Source organism: Aphelocoma coerulescens, chromosome 9 (assembly GCF_041296385.1).
Source record: "Aphelocoma coerulescens isolate FSJ_1873_10779 chromosome 9, UR_Acoe_1.0, whole genome shotgun sequence".
Taxonomy (NCBI): Eukaryota; Metazoa; Chordata; class Aves; order Passeriformes; family Corvidae; genus Aphelocoma; species Aphelocoma coerulescens.
Window position 1 is genome coordinate 6,300,385 of NC_091023.1, and position 27,979 is coordinate 6,328,363.

The 27,979-nt window shown below is 48.2% G+C and overlaps 2 protein-coding genes across 3 annotated transcripts; both read left to right on the forward strand.

Annotated features, from left to right (window-relative positions):
- The first annotated feature begins 1,941 nt into the window (after window positions 1–1,941).
- On the forward strand, window positions 1,942–6,242 carry LOC138114663 (G-protein coupled receptor 35-like). Of its 2 annotated transcripts, none has more exons than XM_069024381.1 (2): window positions 1,942–2,222; window positions 3,839–6,242. In XM_069024381.1, the coding sequence occupies exon 2, from the start codon at window positions 3,851–3,853 to the stop codon at window positions 4,784–4,786; it is 936 nt and encodes a 311-aa protein (XP_068880482.1). In that variant the 5' UTR covers window positions 1,942–2,222; window positions 3,839–3,850; the 3' UTR covers window positions 4,787–6,242. The 2 variants fall into 2 exon arrangements, with proteins under 2 accessions (XP_068880482.1, XP_068880483.1); XM_069024382.1 differs by lacking the exon at window positions 1,942–2,222 and adding an exon at window positions 3,383–3,511.
- A 3,260-nt stretch (window positions 6,243–9,502) lies between these two features.
- On the forward strand, window positions 9,503–12,771 carry LOC138114743 (G-protein coupled receptor 35-like). The gene is given in 3 exon segments (XM_069024578.1): window positions 9,503–9,679; window positions 9,681–9,795; window positions 11,169–12,771. Coding segments are annotated over 3 exon segments (1,254 nt in total). The 3' UTR covers window positions 12,131–12,771.
- Window positions 12,772–27,979: the final 15,208 nt, after the last annotated feature.

The following is a 27,979-nucleotide window of genomic DNA, read 5'->3' on the forward strand; positions in this document are numbered from 1 at the left end:
AAAAGTCAGGGGAGAGAGGAAGTGGATAAATACTCCCTAGAACTGGGCTTTTTTTTCTTTCTGAATACTGAAAAATCTCAAAAATGGCACTGAGCTCTGCCCCAGCAATTCTCAGACCATGCCACCAGACAGTGTGGGAGAGTCTTTCCTGCCCACAAACACATTTTCCCCTGTGACCTACATCTGCCCTCAGCTAGTACTCTGTGAGCCCACAGCTAGTACTCAATCTGCTGTTGCCATCTCTGAGACCATGAGCTCCTGTGTTGGTTTTGCAGGGCCTGGTTTTTGGTAGCAGGGGGCCACAGAGGTGGCTTCAGTGAGAGGCTGCTAGAAGCTTTCACCATGTCCGGCAGAGCCAATTCCTGATGGCTCTGAAGATGGACATGGCACTGGCCAAGGCTGGGCAAATGAGAGGTGATGGTAGCACCTCTGTGAGCATATCTAAAGAGGAAAATCAAAACAAAGTGCACACTGTGTTTTTCTAGCCAGAGAAGAGGAGGAGGTGAGAGCATGTGAGGGAAACAACAGGGAGACACCAAGGTCAGTGGGGAAGGAGGGGGAGAAGGTGCTCCAGGCGCCGGAGCTGAGATTCCTCTGCAGGCTCTGGTGAGATCATGGTGGAGCATGTGTGCCCCTGCAGCCCATGGGGATCCACGGGGGATGCAGAGATCCACCCACAGCCCATGGGGGAGGTGCCCACGCCGGAGCGGGTGGATGCCTGGAGGAGGCTGTGATCCAGTAGGAGACCCGGTGGAGAGAGGAGACCCTGCTCCCAGGCTGGAGCAGCCTGACCTTGGAGCACTGCACCCCGTGGAAGAGTGACCTACACCACAGCAGTTTTGGGAGGACTGTTTGCCCATAGGAGGGACTCACATTGCAGCAGTTTTGGGAGGACTACTGCTCCTGAGATTGGAGCCACGCTGGAGAAGTGCAGGGAGAACTGTCTGCCGTGGGAGGGACCCCACGGGCTCTCAGGGAAGGACTCCTCTCCCTGAGCACTGGAAGAAAACCTCGGGTGACAGACTGACCAAAACACCCATGCCCTCTCCCCTGCACTGTCGGTGGGAAGAAGGGAGGTGTTGGGGGAAGAAAAGGTGTTTTTAAGGGCTTATTTTACTTATCATCCTCCTCTGATTTTGTTAGTAATAAACTCACTTTGTATCTGTAAGATGAGCCTATTTTGCCCTTGGAGTGTTTTCTCCTGGTCCTTGTCTCAGGCTCAGGAACCTTTCGTTAAATTTTCTTCTCCTCTGCCCAGCTGTGGCAGGGGAGGGCGAGTGAGCAGCTGTCGTGGGTGCCTGGCATTTGGCCAGTGTCAAACCACAACAGCTCCAAAGACAAGAACTAATGGGACAAATCCTGAGGGAGTCAGTTTGGCTCCTGTCAGCTGGCTCACAGAGATGGGACTGCAACTGCTGTAGCCAGTGGACAGCAAAAAACATCAAAACGTCTGTGAAATACCACTGGGGCATGCTCCTAACCATGTTCCTAAAGGTCCCAGCACCTCACTGCCACACTAGTGTGTCTTGCCCGTGCCTGGTGGGCAGTGACTCTCATTACCAGCCCTGGCTTCCCAGCGATGCTGATGAGCAGTGTTACGCTCCTGGCTGCTGTGCAGAGGGGGAGCCAGCCCAAAATATCTGTCACCTTGCTTGTAAAGACACCGAAGAGCAGCAAGCTGGGTCTCTGGGCTCACTGTCACGGGGTGCACAAGCACCGATTGCCCCCTCGGAAAGGTCACTGTCCCCGCCCGGGGCACTCTCTGCAACCGCACCAGAGGCTGCACAGCCTGCCGGGCTCCCTGGGGAACCTTCTGCTGCCAGAAGGGCAATTTGCAACCATTATGGGTTTTATTTCAGAAATTGTTTTCCCACGACTGAAAATATTAAATTTTAATTGCCGGTTTGTGTGAGGCGAGGAGGGGGAGCGCACTCTGGGTGGAAAAACTGGCGGTGAGGCATTGAGCTGCTGGGAGAGGGACAACAGAGGGCACCAGAGACTCTGAATCTGCCAGAAAAGCAGCTGATAAACGAAGCACTTGCGGAGCGCACGAGTTCATTGCTGGGTTTCAGCACTGCCGGGCTGTGGCAGCCGGCCCCGGGACAGCTGTGCCCCGCACTGACACCTGTGGCCGCCGCGGATCTCCTTCCCTGCCGAGACACTGCGTGTACCCTGCAGCCTTTCTGAGGACTCAACCCACCTGTCGGCCTCACAGGGAGCAGGTAAAGGCTTTTAATTGTCCCACACCGGTGCGTGGCAGTGTGCTCAGCTCGGCCCTTCAGGGTGTGCTTTCTCACCTCCTGCCAAGGCTCCTGCTAGCCAACATAAGGGTGGGTCAGTCAGCAGCGGCTGCCTTGGTTTCCTCCTGCTTTCACAGCTGTTCTGCCTCACTGTTCTGCAGCTACATTCCATTCAGGGGGGTCCTTGCCCCTTGCTGCGGTTTCTCATTAATGCTTCTTACCATGCTGTCTCCTCAAGTGTGGGGACACCTGGCCCCAGGCATGCAGCCTTGGGAGGTGCCAGCAGCTGTGTCCTTAAATGGGGGACTCAGTGCGGTTGGGATGTCCAGGCCAGTGGGCTTAGCTGTTCCTCAGGCCAGGGGTATGCAGGCAGAGTGGCTTTTTCATTGCAAGGTGACCACAACAGGCTGCCGGGGAACAGCTTCAGGGTAGGCTGAAACCACAGAGTGGCGAAAACCTATGAGGCTGAAAGCCCAAGAGCACTAGGGCACCAGCTGTATGTTAGTTTCTCCATAAATTCCACCCTAAAAATGACTGTACACCTGTGGTTCAGTATTCCCATACCAGTTCTGGTGTTAGGGCAGGTGTTGTGCTTCCCTCTGGGATTGCCAGATCTGTCTCCCAATCTTGGACACTAAGAACATTTCCCTTACTTCATGCAATCATGTATTTTCTCTACAAATTACATATACATGTTTAGAAGCTGCTGACTTATAAGGCAATGTATTTGTGAGAGATTGTAGGAATCTGGGCAATTTCCATGCCTGGCTCATTGTAAACACTTCCTTTTTGAGCTGCAGAGACAGTCTGATTCATTCTCCTTGCTGGTGGCGAATGCCCTGAAATATTTAATGGAAGAGCAGGAGATAGTCTAAGTTCTCAGATTCATGTTTCCTGCCCTAGCAAAATTTTGTCTTCCTACCTTTGAAGGCGGAGATCAGACACATGTGCTCACTTTCCCTCCTTTCACTGCTAGGGCCAGTGGTACCCCTGCTGAGCTGTTCCTCCCCAGCAGAGGAGTGGATTTGTGCTCGAGGGCAGCCTGCAGCAGCATTCCCACTGCCCCTGGGAGCAAAGCCACCTGAGCTACCCCACAGGTGGAAGGGCTCAAGCCCTGAGGATGTTCTCAGGCCTGGCAAGACCCAGAGCAAACCCATGGGGTGGCTTCAGCAGCAAAGCAAGGGCCGTGGAGGGCAAATGGGGAACACTGCCCAGCTCTGGTGTGGGCTGCCCTAAAGCCAGTGGCTCTGACAACCACAGTGGAGGCGAAGGTAAGGGACAACAAAAATTACCATTCTGCCTTGCTGTGACCCAAACTGCTCCTACCAGGACTGGAGGGAGGGTGAGGCAGGCTTAACCCTACCACAGCGGCAAGAGAGGGCTGTCTCTGTGTTTTTGTCTTAGCTGGCAGTGAGTGACAGTGTAACTTGGATGGCTGAGGGACTGATGGTGCTGATGAGCCACTGAACCCCTCCAGAGGCTGCCTACATAAGCAATGCAGGGACACGAGGAGCTGCAGAGCCATGAGAGGGGGGCCCTGCCTCAGGACCCAGCCCAGTCACCGAGCTCAGTCTCATGCCTGCACTCTCTCCTTACAGAGACGGCCCAACATGAGCAACTGCACTGAAGTGGAGCGTGGCATTGTGCTATTTCAGTTGGTTGTCTACATCCCAGTGCTCGCTTTGGGGATCCCACTGAACACAATTGCCTTCTGGGTCTTCTGCTGCAAACTCAAGAGGTGGAGCGAGACCAAGGTGTACATGATCAACCTCATCATCGCAGACAGTTTCTTGCTCTTCACCCTGCCTTTCCTGCTGTATTTTACCAAGTACAAACATCCCGTAGACCGGCTGTGTTTTGCCATACAAAACATCTATTTTACAAACATGCCTATGAGCATCCTTATCATCACCCTGATTGCGATTGATCGATACATTGCAATCAAGTTCCCTCTAAAAGCAAAGATTCTTCGATCCCCACTGAAATCAGCTTCTATCTGTGGCTTTCTTTGGATAACACTGATAATTGCTTCCAATTTGTATCCACAACTTCACAGTGACCGGGAAGGTTGCTGCTTTCGTAGAGAATCTAGTATACCTACGTATTTCTCATTATTATTCAGAATCTGTGGTTATTTTATTCCTTTAGGGATTGTGATTTTTTGCTCAGTACAAGTCATCAGATGTCTAAAAAAGAAGATGGCCACAAACCCTCATGAAACAAAATTACTCCAGAAGGCTGTGCACATTGTTTCTGTGAATTTGTGTGTGTTCACTGCCTGTTTTTCACCTCTCTACATCACACTGCTCTTGAGGTTTGCATTGCAAGTTGCTGGAGCTTCTTCTCTGCTCTCAGGAGTTACAACCTATATTAAGATCTCTGCATGCTTAGCAAATTGTAACTGCTGTTTGGATGCATTTTGCTATTATTTTGCAGCCAAGGAATTTCCAGAGTTTTCTTCTATGTTCCCCAAGTGTATATTTATGAGGTCCAAGATGAACCAAAGCGAAGAGTCACAGCCACCCACGGATCAAGTGATGGCATAAACAAGGTGTAGTGCACGGCAGGTGTTAAGTGCCATGAAGTTTTCAGGCACAGGGAATAGGAACCACCTACAGTATTTGCAATCATTGTAGGACTAGGCATATGTGCAGACCCTCCAAAGGGTCTGATGTTAACTTGGATTTTGTCCTGCTGTCCTCAGTGATTTCACTCCAGCTCTGACTACTGTCTTGTATCGTTGCATCGCAGCTCCAGGCGCCTCCTGGTGACAGCTTGTCTTGGTTGGCTTCATGGTCCTTCACTTTCAGTGTCTTCTGACTTGCAAACCTCTAAAAAATTTCCTCCTGGGACTGCAAGCTCATATTCTGCTCATTTAAACTTAGAGGCAATTAACTTCCTTAGTGACAACTGACATACAGTTCCCCTACAAGTCTGTCACCACGTAGTGACACTTGTTCAGATCACAGTCTGAAACCACTGACTAGACCTTGGTCAAATAAACACACAAAGGACTATTCCCAGCACAGAAAGTATCCCATATCCAAGCATTAGATCCATCTGCTTTATGTCAGTTCTTTGGCAGACAACACGGTGGAAGCTGCAGTGAGCCACTGTGCCGTAAATCCAGATGAAACTACTCAGGTCATTCAGCTGATAATTTATGTCCCAATTTTCTTTACTGGTGTATTTTTTAATGCTCTGGCATTACTGGTATTTCATTGCAAACAGAGGAAGTGGCCTGTGTATGTGACCAATTTAATCATTGCACACTGTTTAGCCCTTGTTCTGCCTTCTAAATTCTCTTTTCAAAGACAGGAAAAGATATGGGAGACAAATAGTGCCTGATCTTAACAACCATCTATTCCTTAAGATGTGTGAGTCTTGTCACCTTTGTAGCCATCAACAAATGTGCTGCAATTAACTACCCTCAGAGAGCAAGAGGCTTCTTGACAGACACCACTTACTATCCAGGCAAGTGGTGTTCAGCAAGGAAAAGGACTTCCACTTCAGAAAGAGCACAGAGGGCCTTCAAAAACATTTTTGGATGTGGGATTCCCTTCTGGGACCTTGCATCTCGTTGCTTATAATGAATGCATGTTCCAAAAAGATTACTATGAAATTTTTTATTATTTTGAAAAAAGAGATGAAGATTCATATCAAGCTGTTAACCACTGTTAATCTAGAAAGCAAACAATGTGCTTTTTTTTGCAGATCCAGTAATGCTCATGTTTTCTCCCAGTTGACAAGGAGAACTTGTTCAATTTCCAAGGGGCTCCAAATAGGTCATCCACTCTGAAATACAGAACAGCAATGCTTTTATACATGTGGCCTCACATATAGGTCTCATGGTTTAGTGTAAGTGTTCCTTTTTCTCATTGTAAAGGGGAAATTAGTTGACTTCACAATCCCTGTCATCGTTACATAATATTTTCTGCTGTTTTCACTGAATGCTATGAAAACAAAAAAATCCATACATTTGGAAGTGAAAATAAAGGTGTGTCACAGTAATATATCTATAAATAAATATTCATTTATTACCATTATACATCAAAGTCCTCTACTAATGCTAAACCTATACTAGAGACTGGGAGAAAAGACTTTGTTCCAAGATGTAAGATCTACCTTACAGACAGGGTACTGAACAGTGAAACCCAAAGATGGGCAAGGAACTTTCTGATTATCTGAAGATGTATGTTCTACCTTGAACAAAAATTATTATCTGGTTTATATGTCAAGTTTAGGATGGGTTTCTGGCATCCTCCTTCAGTCTGAACAAAGCCTCAGCTCCCTGAGAGCTCCCAGTAAATGGAACAGATGAGTTATCAGATGCTGGGTCACAACAAGCTAATGGCCACCATCCAATAGCAATCCAGGAGGATGGCGACATGCTTATCCCCAAATCTTCTCCATTTCCTAGCACAAGAGTCTGGGAAATGATAGTGGGGACCAGCCACAGCTGCCAAAGTCCATCAGCTGCCCCAAGCAGCAAGGCTGAATCCCTGCATTTTACCAACATTTCTGCAAAATATAACTTTCCTGTCCCTTAAAAGAAAAAAATGCTAATAATGGTTTCCACTTCAGGCTTGAGAGAAAAAAAAAAAACAACAAAAACACAAGGAAAAGGCTACAAAGTAATTCAGAATCTTGCTTTTATGTGCGTGAGTAGCCATTGGATATAGCATTTTTGGCCCTCCTATGCATGGAAGGCAGGGGCTGGCATAAGACAGTATTTTGCTCTTTGGTTGCATTTGGGCAGGCCTGAAACCTGAGGTCTTACCAGAGGTTTGAGCTCCAGGGGACTGAAGGACACATACTGGGGAGCTGTGGGCTGGGTGCTGCTTTCAGGTGTTGGAGGTATGTCTGGCTTTGTTTCCTTGGCGCAGCACAGCTGTTCCAGTGGTGAGCACTGCCCGGCAGCCTCCAGGGAACGCCACAAGCACTGAAGCAGCGTCAGGCAGCTGGGAAGCACGGGCTTTTCCATGCCCTGCCCAGTGTGTGTGCACAGATACACAGCTGGTCCCTGCTGCTGCAGGGGTGTGGGAGGGCTGCAGGACAGAGAGCCCTGGCAGCATTTCCTGCCACAGGCAGTTCCATGCGGTGCTGAGGAAGGGGAAAGGGGAAACGGCCCCAACAGCCAGGGCTGGGCACTGTGTGGGATTGGTGTGCTTAGCCTCACACTGCCATTTCACAGGCTCTCCATGCAAAAAATAACACTGACATGTTTTGCTCTGAGCCCCGCAGTTCTCTTTTGGTCAAGATGTTGCGCCATCTCATCTTGCCGTGAGAAAACCAGGAAACCACACATGGGACAGAGGCACTGCAGAGCCCAGGTGCTGCAGGGTGGCCCAGAGTTCTGTGTCCCTCTCCCGTGTGTGGAGGTGGTCCCGGTACCCCTCCCATCTTGCCAGAGGCTCTGCCCCACTGTGATATACCAGCAGCTGCAGCCAGCAGGATGCAGTCTCTGGGATGCGGGGTGCATGGAGATTTTCCCTGGCAGGGAAAGGAGGCAGGAGCCCATCAATCTGTCTGTCAGCAGGCTGTACCAGTGGTTCTTTACCTTACAGAAATATTTCACCCCACTGGCTAATTTCATTAAGAAAAGCACTTTTCCAGGCACAATGTGGTGGATTCTGGTGTCAGTGCAAGGTCCTTTGGAGCTTGTTGCAGGCAGCGCTGCAGCCTGTACAGGCACCAGTGCTCTGCAGTGCTCTTGGGCCCCGGAATACCCTGCCTGAGAGCTGCCAGCAGGGAAGTGAGAATGCAGCACAAGTGTCACCTCCACTGCGCCACACGGTGACAGCATTCACAGGCATTGAGACAGGCTGAGAACTGCAGAGACAGGGGAAATACCAAGTGAGCATCATTGGTCCATGGCAGGGGTGATGAAACCTGTGACTGCATGGAAGGAGGGGACTGTGAGCAGCTGCAGATGAGGGTGGCTGATGGGAAGACAAGGTGGAGAGAAGGATGGGGACCCTGATGCAGCGGTGGCCAGGAATCAGGCAAAGACCCAAAAGCCTCAGCAGGAGACATGTAAGTTCTCCACAGACAGCACTTCATCCTAGCTTTGCCTACTGGTCGCTGGTGTTGAGTTTGCTTTGACACATCCTGATGAACCTGCTGCTCACAGCCAGCTGCTTTGTGCCTGGTGACATGGCTTGTCCCTCTCTTGAGACCTCACTGGGCTGATGAGATCCTCATCTGGCAACCACAGCACCAAGCTCTGGATGGGAACCATCACACTGGAGAGGTGTTATGAGCTGAGCCCCTCCAAGCTTGATTTTGACTGCTCATGGTTTATACCACTAGTGATTGCCTGGGCATAGACAAGAGGAGTGTGTGAACAACACTTGAGGATGATGCAAAGTTTTCTATACAGTGATGAAGCTATCACAACCCAGAAGCTGTATGACTTTGAAAACTAAAGTACCAACAAGGACCATGACATAAGAATGTTGTTGGTTGGGGATCAATGAGCTGGGCACATTAATATGTCAGTAACTACTTGTAAGCATTCACCAAGAAGCTGCCCCAAAGAAAGGGGGTTTGTAAGGTAAGCTCTACACTGGCTGTACACTGGCACGGAATTATTCTCAAGGGCTGGCTTGTGATGTGCAGACAGACAATGCAGAAATACTCTGGAAGCTTGTCTAAGATGACCCGAAAAGTGGAAAGGGGAAATACATTTGCCTAAGACAGCAATTCAAGGCGCTAATATCAGGACCTTTAAGCTCATTGATCAACTTGTCTGAGCTTTTCTGGTAAATATGCTGCCATGGGGAGCCCGAGAGCAGCCTCTGGGCAGCACGTGCCTGCAGACACAGAACAGTCACAAAGCCAGCAGGTCACAGGGTCATGGTGCCACGTTTTCTCAGAATTGCTGGCTGAGAAGAACTAGGGAAGACAAGAGAACTACTGTGATTCAGAGTGAAACACTTCTTAACAATCGCAAAACTGCCTGCAAACCACTGCCCTCACCTCTCCAACAGCTGCAGGACTGGGGGCCTGTTAGGGCTGTTCTGTCCCAGGGCTCAGCCAGTGTGGCAACAGAAGCCACTCCTGTTCCAATCCCAACAGGAGTGGCACTCTGGAGGGCAGAGAGAAGACCTCAGGACCTTCCAGGGCGATGGGTCCCCTCCAAGCACAGTCTGTTGGGCAAGGAGGGTCAACAGGCATTGCTCACTGAGACATCAGGCAATGGAAAGTAAAGCAAAGGAAAAACCTGAAGCCATTCCATCACCAGAGGAACTGCTGCAGGGATGCACAGCAGACAAGCCTTTCACCTCACTGCAGGACTATTGCAGGCTCCTCAGTCAACAGGAGGTGGTACAAGCCACACCAGTGCTGACAGAGGAAGCTCTACCCTGGGGAAATGTTCAGGAGGGGTACGGGTGCTTCCTCAGGCTCTGTTGCTGCTCTCACAGCCACCAGAAATTGGTTATCACAGGACACCTTCCTGGTCATGTGCAAGAAGCACTGCTCATCGTGCCTGCACAGCGCTCCACGGCTGGGCTGGAGGAACTCGCTCTCTCCAAGGACAGCAAGAGAACAGGTAATTCTCCTGGCTATTTATTGACAAGGTTATTTGAATTCTGCAAGGCATCACCTTTCCCCAGCCATGGTGGGACACCAGAATAGTGATGGAGAAAGAGAGGGCTGTAGCCAATGTATTTTCAAAGTATCATTTTGATACTGGCCACATCTGACATGTTTTTGGATGCCTAAGGGCTGTCTCGGCCTTTGCTAGGTCTGCCTGTTATGATCTTCCCTTATATCTTATGGGCTCATAACGCATTTCTCATGTCCAGAGGACAGAGCTTCTGCAGGTATCTGCTGTACCACATTCCCTCACCTCTTCAGAGGTCTCCTGGCATGATTCTTCTGCTGCATGATTTTCAAGGCTAACCATGAGCCACAGATGCACATAAATGCTGCAGCACTGCCTTAATGGTTTCCTCGCTGGGGATGCTTTTGAGGCCCAGGAACCTTCACCCATGGAGCCACACTTCCCTTGCAGGGGAAACCCAAAGACATGTCATCCTGGGTCTTTTCTGTCCATGAACTGTTGCACCTGGAAAGTGCTTCTGCATTAACTCCTCCAAAGCTGGAGGGCAAACAGCAATATTGCCCTTAGATCCAAGGTGAGGAAACCACCCACTAGACCAAACACAGCTTATCTCTTTCACATGGCTGCTGATCACATTCCTGCCATGGCATCAGTGAGTTTCTTTTGTCTTGGAATTGTGGCAGTTTGCTGTAATACTTCTGAGATAAAGACCAGCTTTGACAATCCTTGAAAAGCAGTGAGGGTTCTCCGATTCTCACTGCAGACCTCTGAGTACAGGATTTGATGGCAGATGAAACTAGTGAGAGATACACTAATAAGAGGTATACAAATAATTGCTTGTATCACTAATGAGGTGATGCAGAGACATCTCAGGACTGAAGGAGAGGACAGCTGTCCTTCTGCCACACATCTCCTGGAACATTTTAAGCTGTGAGGACTCCAGCTGGCTTGCACTGAGCCCTGCTATAAGGGAAGGGATGAGAGCTGGGTTTAGGCATCCCCTTTCCATTATCAAATGTTTGCAATGGCTCACATAACTCCTTGCTGCAGGATATCTGCTGCTGCCTGATCCAATTCTGAGCCAAAATAGGAGCCCAAGCTCTTTTCCCTGCCATCCTCCAGCAGCAGTCTTCCCCGCACAGGACCCAGGGAGAATCTACGTTTTTCTCTCCTTCACAACTGATCAGTCTTGTGTCCCTGTTCCTCTTCTTCCCACCAGGTACCCTACACCCAGCCATGCACAGCCATCTCAGTGGTCAGGTTTTCATGGCTGGTAAAGCCCTGAACTCTCTCAATTAGTATTAATCACTGATTCAGTCCAGAACCTCCCTTGAAAAAGGCTTTATTTGCTTTTACAGGAACTGTACCTTTTGATACCCCCAAAATGAATCACAGCAGCTGCAATATCACAGCCTACGAAGTATTTTCGCTTGTCCAGCTGTGTGTTTACATCCCAGTTTTGGTTTTGGGCATTGTGCTGAATGTGTTGGCGCTGTGGGTGTTCTGTTGCAAACTCGGCAAATGGACAGAAACCAGAGTATACATGGTCAACTTGGCTGTGGCTGACTGCTTGCTGCTCTTCACTTTGCCATTTAAAACTTTGTCCCAGTTCCAGCACCTGAAGGTAGATGCATGGTGCCTGGTTCTGGAAGGTGGTTATTTCATGAACCGCTTTATGAGCATTGGTATCATCACCTTCATAGCTGCTGATAGGTACCTTGCAATCAAGTACCCTTTGAGATCCAAGGCACTGAGGTCACCGCTGAAGGCAGCTTTTGCCTCTGGATTTCTTTGGATAGTCATCATCTGTGAGATTTCCCTCATTAAAAGCTTAGAGGACCGAAGCCAAGATGACTTTTGCTTTGAGAAATCTTCTGTGACGCCCTCGGTGATCACACTGTGTACCATTATTATGGGGTTTTTCATACCGCTGGTCATCTTAAGTTACTGCTCCATACGAACCATTGCAGAACTCATGAGAAAGAAGAATGAAAACTGTCACAATGAAAAGCTCACCAGGAAGGCTGCCTACATCATGTCTGCAAACATGGCTGTGTTCATCGTATGCTTTTTGCCTCTTTACCTTGGGCATCTCCTCCGCTTCATAATGGACTCCATCAGCTCTGACTGCTCGGCAATACAGAGCATTAACAACTTTGTTCACTTCGCCTCCATCCTCGCAAACACCAACTGCTGCCTGGATGCCATTTGTTACTACTTTGTCAACAAGGAATTTAAGGAAGCCTCTTCCAAGCTAGCAAAGTCCGAATCTGAAGCCAGTGAAGAAGCTGAAAGTCAGTTCCCACATGTAACACATTAATGCTAAACACATACAACACACAATTTATATTTGCTGTGTTCAACTGGGACTCACTAGCAGGGTTTCACACTTGCTTTTTATTAGAGTGGGTTGAAGGGACATACTACTAATGGGAAACATTCAGATACATGATTCAGCTCTGATTCAGACAACCACAGCATTCCAGATCCTAATCTAATGATTGAGATTGCTGCTGACAATTCTCTGCCTTATGCAAATTTGTGTAAAACGTTAGATTTCCCCTGCCAAAAATTCCCAGCAATGGTAAAGGATTGGGTTTTGTCCCTCATCCTCATCTTGGATCAGTGTTTGTGCAGTTGTCGCAAAGAAACAGGCTATTTCAAATACCAAAAATTTAAAAAAAATCAGAGTGAAACCATGCAGAAAAAGAAAGGATGGTGTTTCTATAAGTCACAAACATACTGATTTTTAGTTGCTAATAATGCACAATCCCATAGCAAAGGCATATGTAGCTTGCTTCAGAGAACTTTACAGCAATGTAACAGTTACAAAATGGTCATCATTACAATACAAGGTCAGAATAAATTGCAATTGCTTGTACTGGGGAAAAACTTTATATCAAAAATGTTTAAGTCAAATGGCATTAAAACTAAATAGAAGAGTTGGTGCAGGGCAGTGAGAATAAGGACTCTGTATTAGGACTCTATTCAAGTTTATAATGTAAAGCACTGTCTAAAGAAAGTGGCAGCAAAGCTGTTCCAAAGAAATTAACCTAAATAAAGTTGTGTCACTAGCATGGAAGTCAGTTTCTTAATGAGTTAAATGGAAAAGGTGGGAGGTTGGGTGTCAGAGGACCTGCTCTTCTGTCTGTTCAGGAGGGATGGCTCCCTGTTGTCCAAGCCAGGGGCAGAGGGTGTGAGCTCCAACTGAGACTGGGATTCTCTATGGCAGAGCAGCACATCCCACCCTGTGATGCACTTACCACAAACACCTGAACAGTTAAAACCACTACATAGCCTCAGACCACATGCCCTGGGCTGGGATGTACCATGCACAGAGCTCCACTCACACCTCCACTCACACACTTTGACCACAGCCTGGGCTGCCATCCACCTGTATGTGCTGGGCTCAGCGGTGCTGCCACAAAACATCCTTACAGTTCCCACACCCAGCCCTGCCTTTGTGTCTCCTGCTATTCAAGGCAATGCCAAAAGGAGGAAGCCCCTCAAGGAGAGCCCCTGCTGCAGACCGTGGTTGAGCAGAGCCCTCCATCCACCGGGGCAGAGGCTGTTTTGCAGCACAGGATAGTACGCAAAGCCCTGACAGTTTCCTGAGGGGATGCAGGCTTCTCAGCACACTTGCCAGAGATTCAGGTAGAAATGGGGATATCTGCACTGTAATCATCAAAATCTGAAAGCAGAATGTCTCCTTTGCTTACTATGCAAGGGGGAGGGAAAGGAGGAGAGGCCCTGGCTGCAAAGACCTTTTAAGGAGGTTGGTTTATCTCCCCTTTTCTGCACTTTCATTTTCTTTGAAAAGATCAATGCAGCAATGAAGGGTGCTGTGCATGCAGAGATGGATTATCAGCTGCTGGCTCAGCTCAAGGGGTGGCAGGGCCCTGGCCCTGCTCAGCAGGGCTCACACCCTTCTTCCCCAGCCCTGTGTCCTGATGGCTCTCCTGTATTGCTGTATAACATATGCACCTTTGTGATTTGATGGATTGTTCCCCAGTAAAGCTCAACAGATATTTAAGATTACCTCCCCAGTATAGGATTTATGTGGTGAGAGCACAGTGATTTGAGAGATAACCTGATTGCCAGCGTGTTTTTTCTATACCTCCAGTCTCACCAGCATGGATGTGTGTTCCTCAGAGGTGAAAGCTCTGCACAAACAAAACTGCTGTTTTAGATGGGGAAGAAAAAAACGCTTCTACTCCACTAACCACTAATAAAAAGGGTGGGGGAGATACAAAACAGCCTATAAACAAAGCATTTCCGAGCACATTCTGCTAACCCACCTAACTTCTAGTAACGCCTCTTCCTCTGGCAGCCCAGAGGCACACACCATGAATGCCTGGCCTGAGGCAGCCAAGCTTCCTCCCCACAGAAACCTCACAGCAGAGCCTCTGTACATCTGTGAGTCCTCAGGTGCTTACCAAAGTTTAGAGGGGGGGAGCCTTGGAGGGGCTGTGCAGGATTCACTTGGGTTGTGCACATGCGACATGGTGCTGGGCAGGGAGTGCAGGGATGGTCTCACTGCCACAGCCAACTTCTGCAGCATCCCCAGCAGGACCAACACCGCCACTCCTGATGGCTGCCCGGGAGCAGCTGGTATATTGAGGGCAAAGAGGTAGCACAGCATGTTTCACTCTTAGAAAAACTATCCCTTTGATGTAGGACTGAAATTTCTGTTCTCCCCCATTCAGGCAGGGCAGTCTGGGATTCAAGGGTGCTTACTGAAACAGGACCAAGAAACCACCTCAATCTCCCCAGCTACAAAACTGGTTTATTCTGTTCTGTTTATTCATTGTCTTTGCTTTTCCCATCTGGAGCTTTTGGGCTGATTTAGTAGAAAGAGTGTCCTCTAAATTCATGACCCACCTGGCCAAGCTCTCCCACCCATACAGAGAAGAGGTAAGGGTGCAATGAGGAGGCAGCAGTGATATACAGATATTTCTGGTAGGCTCAGAAAGCTCTGGGAGACAAGGGGGATCCAAGCACTTGCCAACAAGATACTGATTGTTCCACCACTGCCTGGAAGGCAGACAGCCCTCACCCCACACACGGGCAGACCATAACTATCCAGACAGTGAAGGCCTTGCCTGGCTTGCTTTTATCTTGCTGCAAAAACCTCTCTCCACATCCTCCAGCTTTTGAGTATGCGCAATTTAACCTTCATAGTATAAGATGCACTCTGTTTTTCAGATTTCCCAGATTTCTCTGGAGTCGAGTCTGGACAACACCAGCATTGTGCTTGCCAGATGATGAGGGCACAGGTGTGAGAAGGGCTGGAACCTCCACCTCTCAGACTGGCTGAGCAGGCATCTCCCAACCTGCATGATTTCATCCTGCCCTCATCAGGCCATGCTGCCCCTCAGCAGAGGCAGGACACAGGCAGCACAAACATCTTGCACGGGCATCTCCTACATTATATTAATTCTATGATTCTATGAATTGATGACAAAGCTGGAAGCAGCGAGTGTCATACCTGTCAAAAACACCAAATGGACATGTTACAAAACCAGGTGGAAGCACGAGTAGAGCAGCTGCAGCAGTGGAGGTGGCTGCACAGGCAGGACACACACACAGTGCAGGTACACATCTAAACCTCTCTCTGACTTTCATGTTGTTGCTGGCAGAGGGCCGCTAACATCTTACCCAATTTCTTGCTTGGGGCTTTCCATTTGCTTTTGTTGTCACAATTTAAACGAACTCTGCTGCCAACCAGGGCGGCTGACTGAAAAATGAGAGTTCAACTGAATGTCAAGTGTGGGGGGAAAGTGTGAAAGCTGCTACCAAAAAGCTGTGACATACTTCAAAATCATTTTTATCGAAGACAGAAAAAGAGGACACTGCTGGGGAAATGAAAATTGGGGTGGCTCATTATCGTTAGCTTGAAGTAGAAGCAATCTCTCAGTTTCCGAATGAAGGCTCAGAGACATCACCGGGTCTAAGGGGATGAGCTGTCCCGTGTGGCAGTGCATGCACCAGCTGGGAACCATGTCTGACACCATGCACTCCTCATTCCTTAACATGCTAAAAGGCTGGGCATCTGCAGTCCTGTCCATCAGAAACCCTGGCAGCACTCTGCCAGCAGCTTTGCTTTACTGACTTCAGAATTCCATTTCTGCCTGCTAACATTTTTCTACCAAGGTGAACACTCTCTAATTCTACCTTTCTGGCCCTTGGCTCTCCAGCCTGCTTTGGTTCAGTATAAATTTGGCACGGATATTTCAAGCCTGACTTCCATCAGCCTCAAAATTGCAAGTGCAATTCTGTAAGCCTCTTGCCCTTGGTGGGTACCACAGCCCACAGTCCCTTGTTAAACCCTTGCTCTATGTTGCCATATAAAAACAGGCTCCAGGAGCACCAAAAGTCACATTGCACTGACTGGGGACCAAAGGACCAGCTTTTCTCAGTGCCACAGCAGACTCTACACCATGTCTCCACCACACCATCATGCACACCCCTCACAGGTCACACAGCTCCTCTGCATTGCTTATTTAGTGACTTGCTTACATTTACGCTGTCACAAAGGTTATTAACAATTTTTCCTGAGAAGAGCCCTTGGTGGCAGAAGGAAAGGAGCTGCCTGATCTGGTTCTGTGGCAGAAAGGCAGCAACAGGCATTTGCTCACCAGCCAGAGCAGGCAGAAAGCCAGGAGAAAGGAGGGTGGAAGGGAGGGTGGGAGGGTGGAAGGGAGGGAGGGAGGGAGGGAGGGAGGGAGGGAGGGAGGGAGGAAGGAAGGAAGGAAGGAAGGAAGGAAGGAAGGAAGGAAGGAAGGAAGGAAGGAAGGAAGGAAGGAAGGCAGGAAGGAAGGAAGGAAGGAAGGAAGGAAGGAAGGAAGGAAGGAAGGAAGGAAGGAAGGAAGGAAGGAAGGAAGGAAGGGATTCTTGTTTAAACTTTAATTAAACAGTAACATCTTTTACTGCTGCTCTCTTCCTTTCCTTGCTAATTATTCTGCTGAATGGAAGAATGCAGCTGATACTCCAATACCTTTCTCCTCCCCCACTGACAACAAAGCAATCATGGAGAATTAAGTCCTTTATTTTACCACTCCGAGGCTGCTTCCTGTCACGTTCTGGGCACTAACCGTGCCAGGCAGGAGAGCCCTTGGGGCTGCTCCCTGTCCCCGCTGCCTGGCCCAGGGGCCAGAGCAGGCTCTGTGCCTGGGAGGAGCACACCCACCAGCCAGGGCTCTTTACCACCACTGGATCTTTGCTCTCTGCCACTGCAGTTCCAGGGTTTCATCTCCAGTCGCATGGTTATACTCACAGCGCTTCAGTGATTTTAGAGAGGGAGTGGGTGTGGCTTCTGTTTTGTTTTTAAAGAAACAGAACTTTGAAACATGTTAAAGGTGAAATAAACTGGGCAATAATAAAAGGTAAGTGACTGGAATTAATAACATGGCTGGAATTCTTTCTTTTGCCAGTTGGCTGGACTCAAATGGTGAGTTTTGCCCCTTTGGGAAGAGCAGATGATATTTTTAGTAAGCTGAGTGCAGCAAGGGATGATCTCACCTCCTGACTCCTGGGGAATGGATGGTCTGCAGCGGTCCCAGCTCAAATACAACAAAACTGCTCCAGATACACACATTTGGGTTTTGGTGGGGATTTTTGTTTGTTTTTTAAGATTCTTATGTTCACACCCCTCACATCAGGGGCCTCAGATCTATTTCACTCGCAGCAGGAAGGTTTCAGTAGAGGCACAGGCTTTACCAACTCCCTTGCTAGGCAAAGCACAATGTAGGAAATGGAAGCCCTGCAATGAGCTCCCCTGCTTTCAGATGCTCAGCTCCTGCTGGGCTGCCCAGGGAAAGACCACCTGGACACCCACTGCCCTCCCCCAGTGAAAAGGAAGTGGATCCCACCACCTGCTTGCCTGGGACAGGGATCCTAACCTGTCAGCATTCCCTGCTGGATTTCAAAAAAAAAATAAAATAAAGATTAAAAAAAAGAGAGAGAGAGAGAAAAGGCCTCCCACAAAGAAGCAGGCACAGCAGAAAAAGCACTCTGTTTCGAAAAGGTAAAGGTTTCCCAGAGTTTGCATTTAAAGACTCACCCCAGGTTTGGACTGTGCTTCTGATGACAATTTATCTACATGATCATTGTGAAACAGATTTCAAGTGAAAATACTGGAGCCAGTTATGAAATCCAACCCATTTCTGGTTGCTTTGGGGTTTTTTTTTAATCAATTCACATGGGCTTTTGTTTGCCAGTGAATGCCAGGCTGACTTATTTTCACTAGTTTATTTCAACACTTTCCTCTTCCTCATAAACACATATGCTCACTTCTCACTTTACCTCCCCTTGAAACATCTCCCTGTTTAACATTTAAGAGTTTTATTTTCCTGGTAAAAGTGATGCAAGGAGGGCTTGACTTTCTGCTTTCGCATGGGGCTGTGTTAGGCAGAGGTTGAGGAGTGTGAGTCACGTCCGGGTTTGGCCAAGGTTCTTCATTTTCCAGCTGCACAAAGGCACAGCACATCAGATGGCATAGACAGAAGAAAGAAATCACAAAAGCTGATTTTTGTGCCGTTCAGACTTTCCCCCCAGTGCTGGCAAAGGCCCTGACAGTGCAAAGGTTTCAGCTGGGGTCGCAGGAGACACGCAGCTCCCCCATGCAGCACACACACTTTGCTCCTTGCTTTTGGCTCTAATGGTACTGGTCTGCACGGCCTGGCACCAGCACAGGCACTGGTCTGGCCTCTCCCCCTGCATGGTTCATTCCTGGATCTGCACTGGAGCCATCTCACAAACCTCTTCTCCCTGGAATGATGCATAGGAAAGCTCTGGTATTCTTTCAGGCCCATCCATGATGCAATAAATGCTTTCCCTTGGCTCCAGGTGTGCATTTACCTCCTGTTCCTCCTCCAGACTCTGTCATGGGGATCACCCAACCCAGTGCCACTTTTCATGCCCAGCCAGTCTCGGGATTCTGCTGCAACTGAAAACTGTCTTTTTGCCTTATATTGCTCTCAGAGGAGAGAAATGGGGAATAAGGTCCAGAGGAAAACCAAGTGTTAGAAATTGCTGTTTCAGTAATGACACATTCTAGAGAGTGAACTGTGCAGCAGTTTTATCTTTCAGAGGCTTTCCTTCCTCAGGTTGTTCTGTTTCATCAAAATCTGGTGCTTGCCAGGGTCACCTAATGTCACCACAACATGCCAGAAGCTGGACTTACCAGCAAACCATCACACAGGATCCAGCTGCTCAGCAAAAACACCCTTCCTCCTCTGCCACCAGCTGCAGACACAGTGGCTTCCCCCTCCCCTGGGAAAAGCTGGACATGAGCAGGATGAGGCAATGAAAGAGGACAGGCTACCGTGGAGGAGGAAGGGAAGTTCCCATGTCTGCAGGGCCAGTTTAATTCAGTAGCCCTGTGGTATTTCCAACCCAGCCTGCAGTTCCCAGTGAGGAAGCATGTGCATCACAAGAATTTCCATAAATGCAAGTGAAAGAAAGAGAAAGAAAAGAAAAAAACCCCACAAAGCTCACCTAACAAACAAAACCCAAAACAACACAAAACAAAACCAAAAAAATCTCAACAGTAAGAAAACTAATCTACCTACTGGCGATGGAAAAGGTGACTCATGAAAAATTCTTGGGTGTGCAGAGATAGGGCCACTAAACAGGGAAACAAGAGGTTCCTTAGAAAACTATGGCTATTTCCATCAGCCATTTGAACTCGCCCTTTCCAGGTCTGGGGGATTTTTTTCCCCTTTTATTATCATCATCATCCTCTTTAAATGATCCCAGAAGCAGCTCAGCTTTTGCAGCACTCAGAGGCAGATTTTGGTGGTCACAACTGGTTGCTGCTACTGAGTTATCCTGACCAGTGCTAAGCATCCTGCCATCCAGCATGGATCAGTCATCCCTGCCCAAGGCATTTTTGGTGTGTTATCAACTACAGCAAAATTTATCTGATAGAAAGCCAAAAAAACACTAAAAGCAAGCAAGCAAACAAAAGCTTAAAAAAAACTTTTCTGCAAGAAGCACACAACTTTTATCTGTCTCTCTGGCACTGTCTCACACTCCCTTTCCTTTTTTAGGAATAACCATTCCTAACCTAAGGCCAAGATGAAATGGTCAGAATATATTTATTACAAACAGGACCACCAAAGTCAGGATCTTTCCAGGCTGCTCTGTGCACCTACAGCCCCAGCTGTCATCGTGGAGGTGTGAGCATGCTGACAGCCTGAATCTGCCAAGGCAGAAGTTGAAACCACAACACGGGGACATTTCTTTTCACCAGTGAATTTGAGCTGTGCAAGCCCCTTTCTTCCTGCAGCAGGTTTTGCTGCCCATCCACCAGATGCTCTCCTGATGCTGCAGATTGTGGCACTGCTGCGAGGCAGGGACATCGTGAAGGATAAGCAGCAGGCCTGGCAAACAGCAGCATTTTGGCATGCAAGGTAAAAACATGCTTTCTCTTCTCTACAGGGGGAATTCACAGGTAAGGGCAGGAGGTGCCAGAGCTCTTCCTGTGTTCACCCTTGTGTTATTAAAGATGTTTCTAAGCAATGCTGATATAGGTGGTTGGGGCCTTGGTTTCATGACGATCCACTGGTTTTCTCTAAAGCATTTACAGCTTATTCTGGTGCAACCTCACCCACCTTCCCAGTGACGACACAGACCAGTCTAACCTCTCTCAGTGCAGGGTCAGTGTGGTTTCACAAGACCACTAATCACCCTCTGCTCAAGTGGGCACTGGCAATTCAGAGTGTTTTGGTGCTTAGCAAAGTCCCTTCCCTGTCACAGCTTGACAAAACAGCCCTCAGCTGAAGAGAAAAAAAAGCAGCCGAGAGAGAGGAAGGTGAGTGGCTAATAGACCCCAACCAGCAATCCTCTTCCTCACATGGAGCAGGGATTATTCAGGATCTGTCCCTCCAACCAGTCCATGGGGGAGTGAAACACCCAGCAGGGCAAAGTCTCTCCTTCTGCATAGCATCCCTCACTAACCTATTTTATTACCAACCTCCACTGACAAATTACTAACCACCAACCTGCAAAATGCAGGAGGAACCACCTTTCAACCTTCTTCCTCTGACCTTTTGCTTCTCTACCTTGTGCCAGAGTAGGCTGCCTCTGATCAGCAAAGCCTAAGCCACTAAATGGTTTGTTTCCAGCACATCTGGCTCAATAAATGACCCATATAAGAGCAAAAAACCATAGATTTCAGTAACTTAGGGAAGTTCAATCAACCAGAAAGTTGTCACAAATAAAAGAAAAAATATCTGAGGTTTCATTTTAAGACAACGGTTAAAAAACAAGTCTCCATGAGTGATCCTTTATAACTTCTAAAATCCTGGTTTGAAGAGAAATATTGTGAACACAAACCTCAGTCTCCAGTGGAAAAGTAAATAATGCATCAGTCAGAATAAAGAGAAAATAACTCCTTTTTCTGCCTTTTCCCCCTTGCTGGTGACAAAAAGTATGGTGTGACATAAGAGGAACAGAAAGCATGTACCTATCTAGGAGAGACACGGCAGACATGGCAGTGGCTGCAGCATGTAGTCAGGGAAAATAAAACACAATTATTTCCTGATGCATTAAGCTTGTAAAACCAGAGAAATTAGGAATTCCCCATGACTAATATTTCTGAGCAGATAGCATGGGTAGTTGACTATAGATTTTTTTTTTTTTAATAATCTGCTTTTTCTTGAACTCCCAATTCTAAGATGTTCCGCATGAACTCGAAGATTTAGTAATATTCTCCACATGGGACTTTCAGACTAAAAGTAGGTTTGTTTTTTTGTTTTTTTTTTTCAATATAGTGATTAATCTCTGTGCTAAGATGCCTTTTCAAGTGTCTGAAGAAATTTCACTCTGGGTCTTTTGAACTCAACCATCTTCTCTCACTGGTAGCCAGAACTTCTTCCTTTGGCTTAGATTCAACTCTGCCACACCATATTAGCAACTTCTGTGAGCCCCTGGGCCCCCCTCTCAGCATAGAGCTCCTGGTTGTGGACAGCCAGAGAAAGACTGCAAGTACATGAACTCACTGCCTTCTCATGAGGAAGAACCTTGCACAGAAATCAGCCTCTCGCCCTACTGGTCACCTGCCCACAAGGGTTTTTTCCAGTTGTGCTCAGGCTGATAGGAAGCAGAAATGCAGCAGAGCCCATGCTGTCCCTGTCCCCCTGCTGCAGTGCTGGCTGTCTACAGCACCTGAGCCCAGGCAGCTCTGGGTTTGCAGGGCCCCGGACCTACACTGCAAAGCTGGAACACCATCCTTGCTGTGCCAGGCTGGAAAACCACTGGATACTTTCCCAGGCTACTGCAGCCTGTAGTTCAGGAACCTCCCAAACCAGAGACTGGTTTTTTATGTAAAATGGCCCACCAGGGACATTTCTGCTTTCCATGAGCACACAGAAACACGTTAAATTAACCACTCTATCCACATCTGGCTTCTGCAGCATAGTCAGCACGTCCCTGCACCTGCTAGAGCTTGGTGCAGCATCACGCCAGGCAGAGCAAAAGGGGCCAAGTGCAGCCAGTGCCCACCAGGTGAAACCTGAGCTGCATACTGCTCTGAATGGAAAACATCTGCACACACCCAGAGCTGCCAAAGCTGAAGATTGCTCTCCAAAAGGCCCAAGTTATGCTGTTACACTGCCGGGTTGAACAAAGTGTCAAACCACTAAAGGGGAACCTCACCTCTTTCTGAAACTAACTCCAGCATGCCTGGGAGAGGAAGGGAAGAAGGGCACCTGAGAAAGCACGAAAAGGTATTTGATTTCTGCTGGCCTGCCCAAAGGAGAGTCCCTGGGAACTTACATCTTTGCTTGGATGTCTACAAAGACATTTAAAATTACTCATTCACAGTATGTCTAACACATTTGGAAGAGAAAAATAACCTAAAAACTTATTTCCCAAATGTTTTTCCTTATCCTCCTTTAGCTACTTTCTTTCCTCCCACAGTTGTTTGTGCAGGTAGCCTGGGAGACCTCAGCTCACCTCAAAGCCAAAAGGGATTTGGGGGAAGAGGGAAACCCAAGTTGGGATTAAAGGAAAGGGAGGTGGGAAGGAAACACGAGTGTGAAGCAAACTATGCATTAGTGTCAGTTTTGATGCATTTGAAATGTATTCAGCTCCTCTGAAATGCCTTTGTGCTCATGCTCTCACTCTGCTCACTTTCATGGGAGAAGGGATGGGAAGCAGGGTCTGGCTGTAACCAAGAAATGTCGAATTTCCATTCTGCTTCAGAGGGCTAATCTAAAAAAAGAACAATTCTCATAGACATTTTTTCACCCCTGGTGATAAGCCAATAACCCAGAAAGGACTGCTTCAGCACAACTTACTCTGGCCTCCAGATGATACTTGGCAAAGAAGTATCTGAAGAAAATGACATTAATTATTCTCACATCTCTTTTTTCTTTTCCCCATTTTTTGTTGCTCTCTCTTGCTGGACTTCTTTTTATAGAGTGCAGTGATGTATGGGGAAATTCCTGACTTCAGTCAGCTGTAGCCACTGGTGAGATCAGGGAACAAGCCTGTGCTAAAATCGGTGTGGAATAAAGCAATTCAGGGTTCTACCACCTGGTAAAGGGCTACAGTCCACTTGTAGAGAATGAGGAGGACTCATGCCAAGGGAGGAGTTTGTGCCACTCTGGGATTACATTGATCTGTACTCCAAGTGTGCAAGCACACTTCTCTGCCCCCCTCAGCAGTAACACACAGAGCTGTCACATTATCCAAGATGGTTTATAATCACTTCAGTCTTCTGCACAGACTGACAGAGAGCACAGACTTGTGGAAAAGGCTGGAAGAGACCATCTAACTAAAGGCCAGCTCAACATTGCCATGTTATAGCTGGCATAATTTTGTCTAACCTGCTTTGTATAACAACTCACAGGAAGGGGTATTTCTAGTTTCATCTATCTTCAGCATTAGAAGGGTTTATTTGAATTTCCAGGCAGAGTATTTCCAAGTGCAGTGTAAAGCCATTATTTCTTTTCCCGTCTGCAGTGGATATAGCAGACTATTTATTGCCTTCCCCTTCATAGCTGCCATTTATGTATTTGAAGACCCATTTGTGCCCTCCCCACCCCCAATATCTGTGCTCTAAATACTCTCAGCTACTTCTTGCCCGTTTCCTTGGCTCTCTCTTGGATTGAGTTGGGTCTTTCTTTCTTTCTTTTTCTATCTTTCTTTCTTTCTTTCTTTCTTTCTTTCTTTCTTTCTTTCTTTCTTTCTTTCTTTCTTTCTTTCTTTCGAGGCACCCAAGACTGAATATAGTTCTACAAGCTCAAACAATTGATATCCCATAATCACACTGACATTTTTCCTACAACAGCATAATCTTCTATTTCATTTCCAGTCACGCTCCATCTACAATCTGTTCTAAGATGCAGATCCCCTTTTTCAGATCTGCAGCATATCAAGCTCACCCATATCTCACATTTTTGCTCACAACTATTTCTAAATATGTGTAAAATTTTGCATGTGTCTTTCTGCATTTTTGAATTCCTTTTTTTCCAAATCATTTACACAACTTGTCAACACCATTTGAAATACTAATTTTGCTTCCACTATCTTGTAGTCTCTCTCATTCATGAAATAACTAATCATACTGTATGTAGATGTAAGTCTTAAGTTAGGTGGCCACATACAGAGGAGCACTTTTCATTACATTAATAATAATATAGGGAAATATAATTCTAAAAGAGTCTGTTCATACAGTCATAAACTACAGCCATTTTCTTTATACTATAATGAATTACTCTAGCCCCTCTTAGTGGACAGCCTACACAACTATCTGGAAATACTACAGCTTTCTATGCAAAAGCTCTTTTATTTTCCCACCAGTTTCTTGATTGTACATTGTTAGAGATCTACAAGAGGCAACATGAAGGCAGAGCCCCCTCCCGCTGGCTGCAAAAGCTGGTGCTTTGACCCACCCCCGCGCGAGATGAGAGGGACACACCTCATGCAGAACAGGATAGCTCTGTCAGGGCTGAAGTGACCACATCGTGCCTTTGTGTTTAACACGGGACTGATGAACACATTCCCCAGCCTACAGCTGCCCTCTGCTGTCTAGCACCAGAGGAGGACCTAAGCCCTCTCCAGCAATGCCCTGAGCAGGGCTCTGGAGCTCCATCCCAGCAGTCTGCAGACTGCAGCTGCATACTGTGGGAGCAATGGGACTGCCCCTGGGAACACTGCCACACCCATTCTGGAGGAGAGGCAAAGGCCTGAGCTGGGACTGGATACTGGCAGGTTATGAGTCTCTCACCAGCTGAAGTATTGGGTTTGCATGGCCAAGCTTTGGTAGCAGGGGGGCTACAGGGGTGGCCTCTGTGGGCAGCTGCTGGAAGTTTCCTCCATGTTCAGCAGAGCCAATCCCTGGCAGCTCCAAAGACAGACGTGCCTCTGGCCAAGGCCAGGTCAGTTAGAAATGGTGGTAACACCTCTGGGATAGCAGATTTGAGAAGAAAGAAAAGAGTTATTGTACAGTTGTAATTGCAGCCAGAGAAGAGTGGGGTGAGAACATGTGAGAGGAGCAGCTCTGCAGACACCAAGGACAGGGGAGAAGGGGGGCAGGAGGTGCTCCAAGCACCAGAGCTGAGTTTCCTCTGCAGCCCGAGGTGCAGCCCATGGTGAGGCAGCTGTGCCCCTGCAGCCCATGGAGGTCCACGGGGATGCAGAGATCCACCTGCAGCCCATGGAGATCCTCAGGGATGCAGAGATCCGCCTGCAGCCCATGGGGATCCTCAGGGATGCAGAGATCCATCTGCAGCCCATGGGGATCCTCAGGGATGCAGAGATCCACCTGCAGCCCATGGGGATCCTCAGGGATGCAGAGATCCACCCGCAGCCCATGGGGATCCTCAGGGATGCAGAGATCCATTCACAGCCCATGGGGATCCTCAGGGATGCAGAGATACACGGTGATGCAGAGATCCCCCCACAGCCCATGGAGATCCTCAGGGATGCAGAGATCCACCTGCAGCCCATGGGGATCCTCAGGGATGCAGAGATCCACCCACAGCCCATGGGGATCCTCAGGGATGCAGAGATCCACCCGCAGCCCATGGGGATCCTCAGGGATGCAGAGATCCACCCGCAGCCCATGGAGATCCTCAGGGATGCAGAGATCCACCTGCAGCCCATGGGGATCCTCAGGGATGCAGAGATCCACCCGCAGCCCATGGGGATCCTCAGGGATGCAGAGATCCACCCGCAGCCCATGGAGATCCTCAGGGATGCAGAGATCCACCCGCAGCCCATGGAGATCCTCAGGGATGCAGAGATCCACCCGCAGCCCATGGGGATCCTCAGGGATGCAGAGATCCACCCACAGCCCATGGGGATCCTCAGGGATGCAGAGATCCACCCGCAGCCCATGGAGATCCTCAGGGATGCAGAGATCCACCCGCAGCCTGTGCAGGAGCCCACGCTGGAGCAGGGGATGCCTGGAGGAAGCTGTGACCCCGTGGGAGGCCTGTGGCAAGAGGGGCCCGGCTCCCAGGCTGGAGCAGCCTGTCCTTGGAGGACTGAGCCTGTGGAAGAGTGACCCACACTGCAGCAGTTTTGGGAGGACTGTTGCCCATGGGATGGACTCATGTTGCAGCAGTTTGTAGGGAACTGTTGCTCATGAGATGGACTCACGTTGGAGAAGTTCATGGAGAGCTGTCTCCTGTGGGAGGGACCCCATGGTGCAGCAGGGGAGGGACTCCTCTCCCTGAACAGTGGGAGAAGCCACAGGTGATGACCATAACCCCCATTCCCTGTCTCCTTGCACCACTGGGGGCAGGAATTAGATCTGGGAAGGAGGGAGGGGTGGAGCGATGGTGGTTTTAAGGTTTAATTGTACTTCTCATTATCCTGCTCTGTTTTGTTAGTAATAAAGTCAATTAATATCACTAATTTGAGCCTGTTTTGCCCGTGAGGGTATCTGGTGAGTGATCTCTCTCTCCCAGTCCTCACCTCAGCCCATCAACCCTTTGTTGTTTTTTCTCTCCCCTGTCCAGCTGCAGAGGGGAGTGAGGGAGAGGCTTTGGTGGGGGCCTGGCATCCAGCCAGCATCAACCCACTACACACCTGCAGGGAACCCTGGCTCTTTCACTCTGGGAGATGACCCTCCCTCTGTGATCTGGGGTGGTAAAGGCTTGCTGATTGAGGAATACTGCAGATTTAGGATGGAATTGGAGAAATATCCACACATCTGGCCAGTTTACCTGTTTGCTTCATTGTTTACCTGTATGCTCCAGAACAATCATGAGTGGACGTTTAGGCTCAGTGAAATGATTTTCCTCTAGCCCAGGAAATCTAAGGCCAGCATCGCAGCCAAAGCCCCTGTTTGCAGGAACAAAACAGGTCACGCTTGTGCATGTGTGTAAGGTTTTTCCTGGGGTCAGGCAGGAGTCCAAAAGCACAAGACTTCAAGGCAATCCTATCATTTAATTCCCACACAATACCTTCACAAATTTCTTGGCCACCTCGATACAATCCCTATACAACCACCCTGGTCTCAAAAATCACTCTTCCCACCCAACACAAGCAGAAAGGGGGTTTATTCAGAGCAGCCTAATATAACAGCACAATAGGATTTTTAGCAGAGGCTGCTCACACACCTTCATCCAACCCCAAACAGGAGAGGCATTCAGTCTCTTAGGACAATCCTGATTTTTAGCACAAGAAATGAAGGCAGTCCATCCTGGAAGAGCTGGCTAGCCAGCACACATTCAGGGCTTCTATCTGGCTCCTCCAAGGCCCCCATGCACATGACACTCCAGCACAACAGACCCCTACGTGACATATGCCAAGAGTCGTCCTGGAGGACAGCCATGCTGGTTTCCAGCTTCCTCCCCTGGCACAGATCAACACACCCCCAGCTGGATGCAAAGTGATAAAAGTGCATTTTTAAAGTGCAGAGCATCCTGGCTGCCACAGACAGACAGACAGACACACACACACATTACCTATGTCTGCAGGCAGGTTGGACCACTCTGAGCTTCAAATAATTGCTGGATCATTTGGATACGGTATCCATTGAAATTCAGAAGTTGTCATCTCAGGCTGATATTTCAGTAAGCAAAACTTCTGTCCCTTAAGGTTTTTTTTTAAATCTTAGCTTTTCTCTTTGTTTAAAAAAAAAACCAAACAAACCAAAAATAGTTTGCACTGATTATGTGATAGTTTCCACCACTCTAGCTGTAGTTCA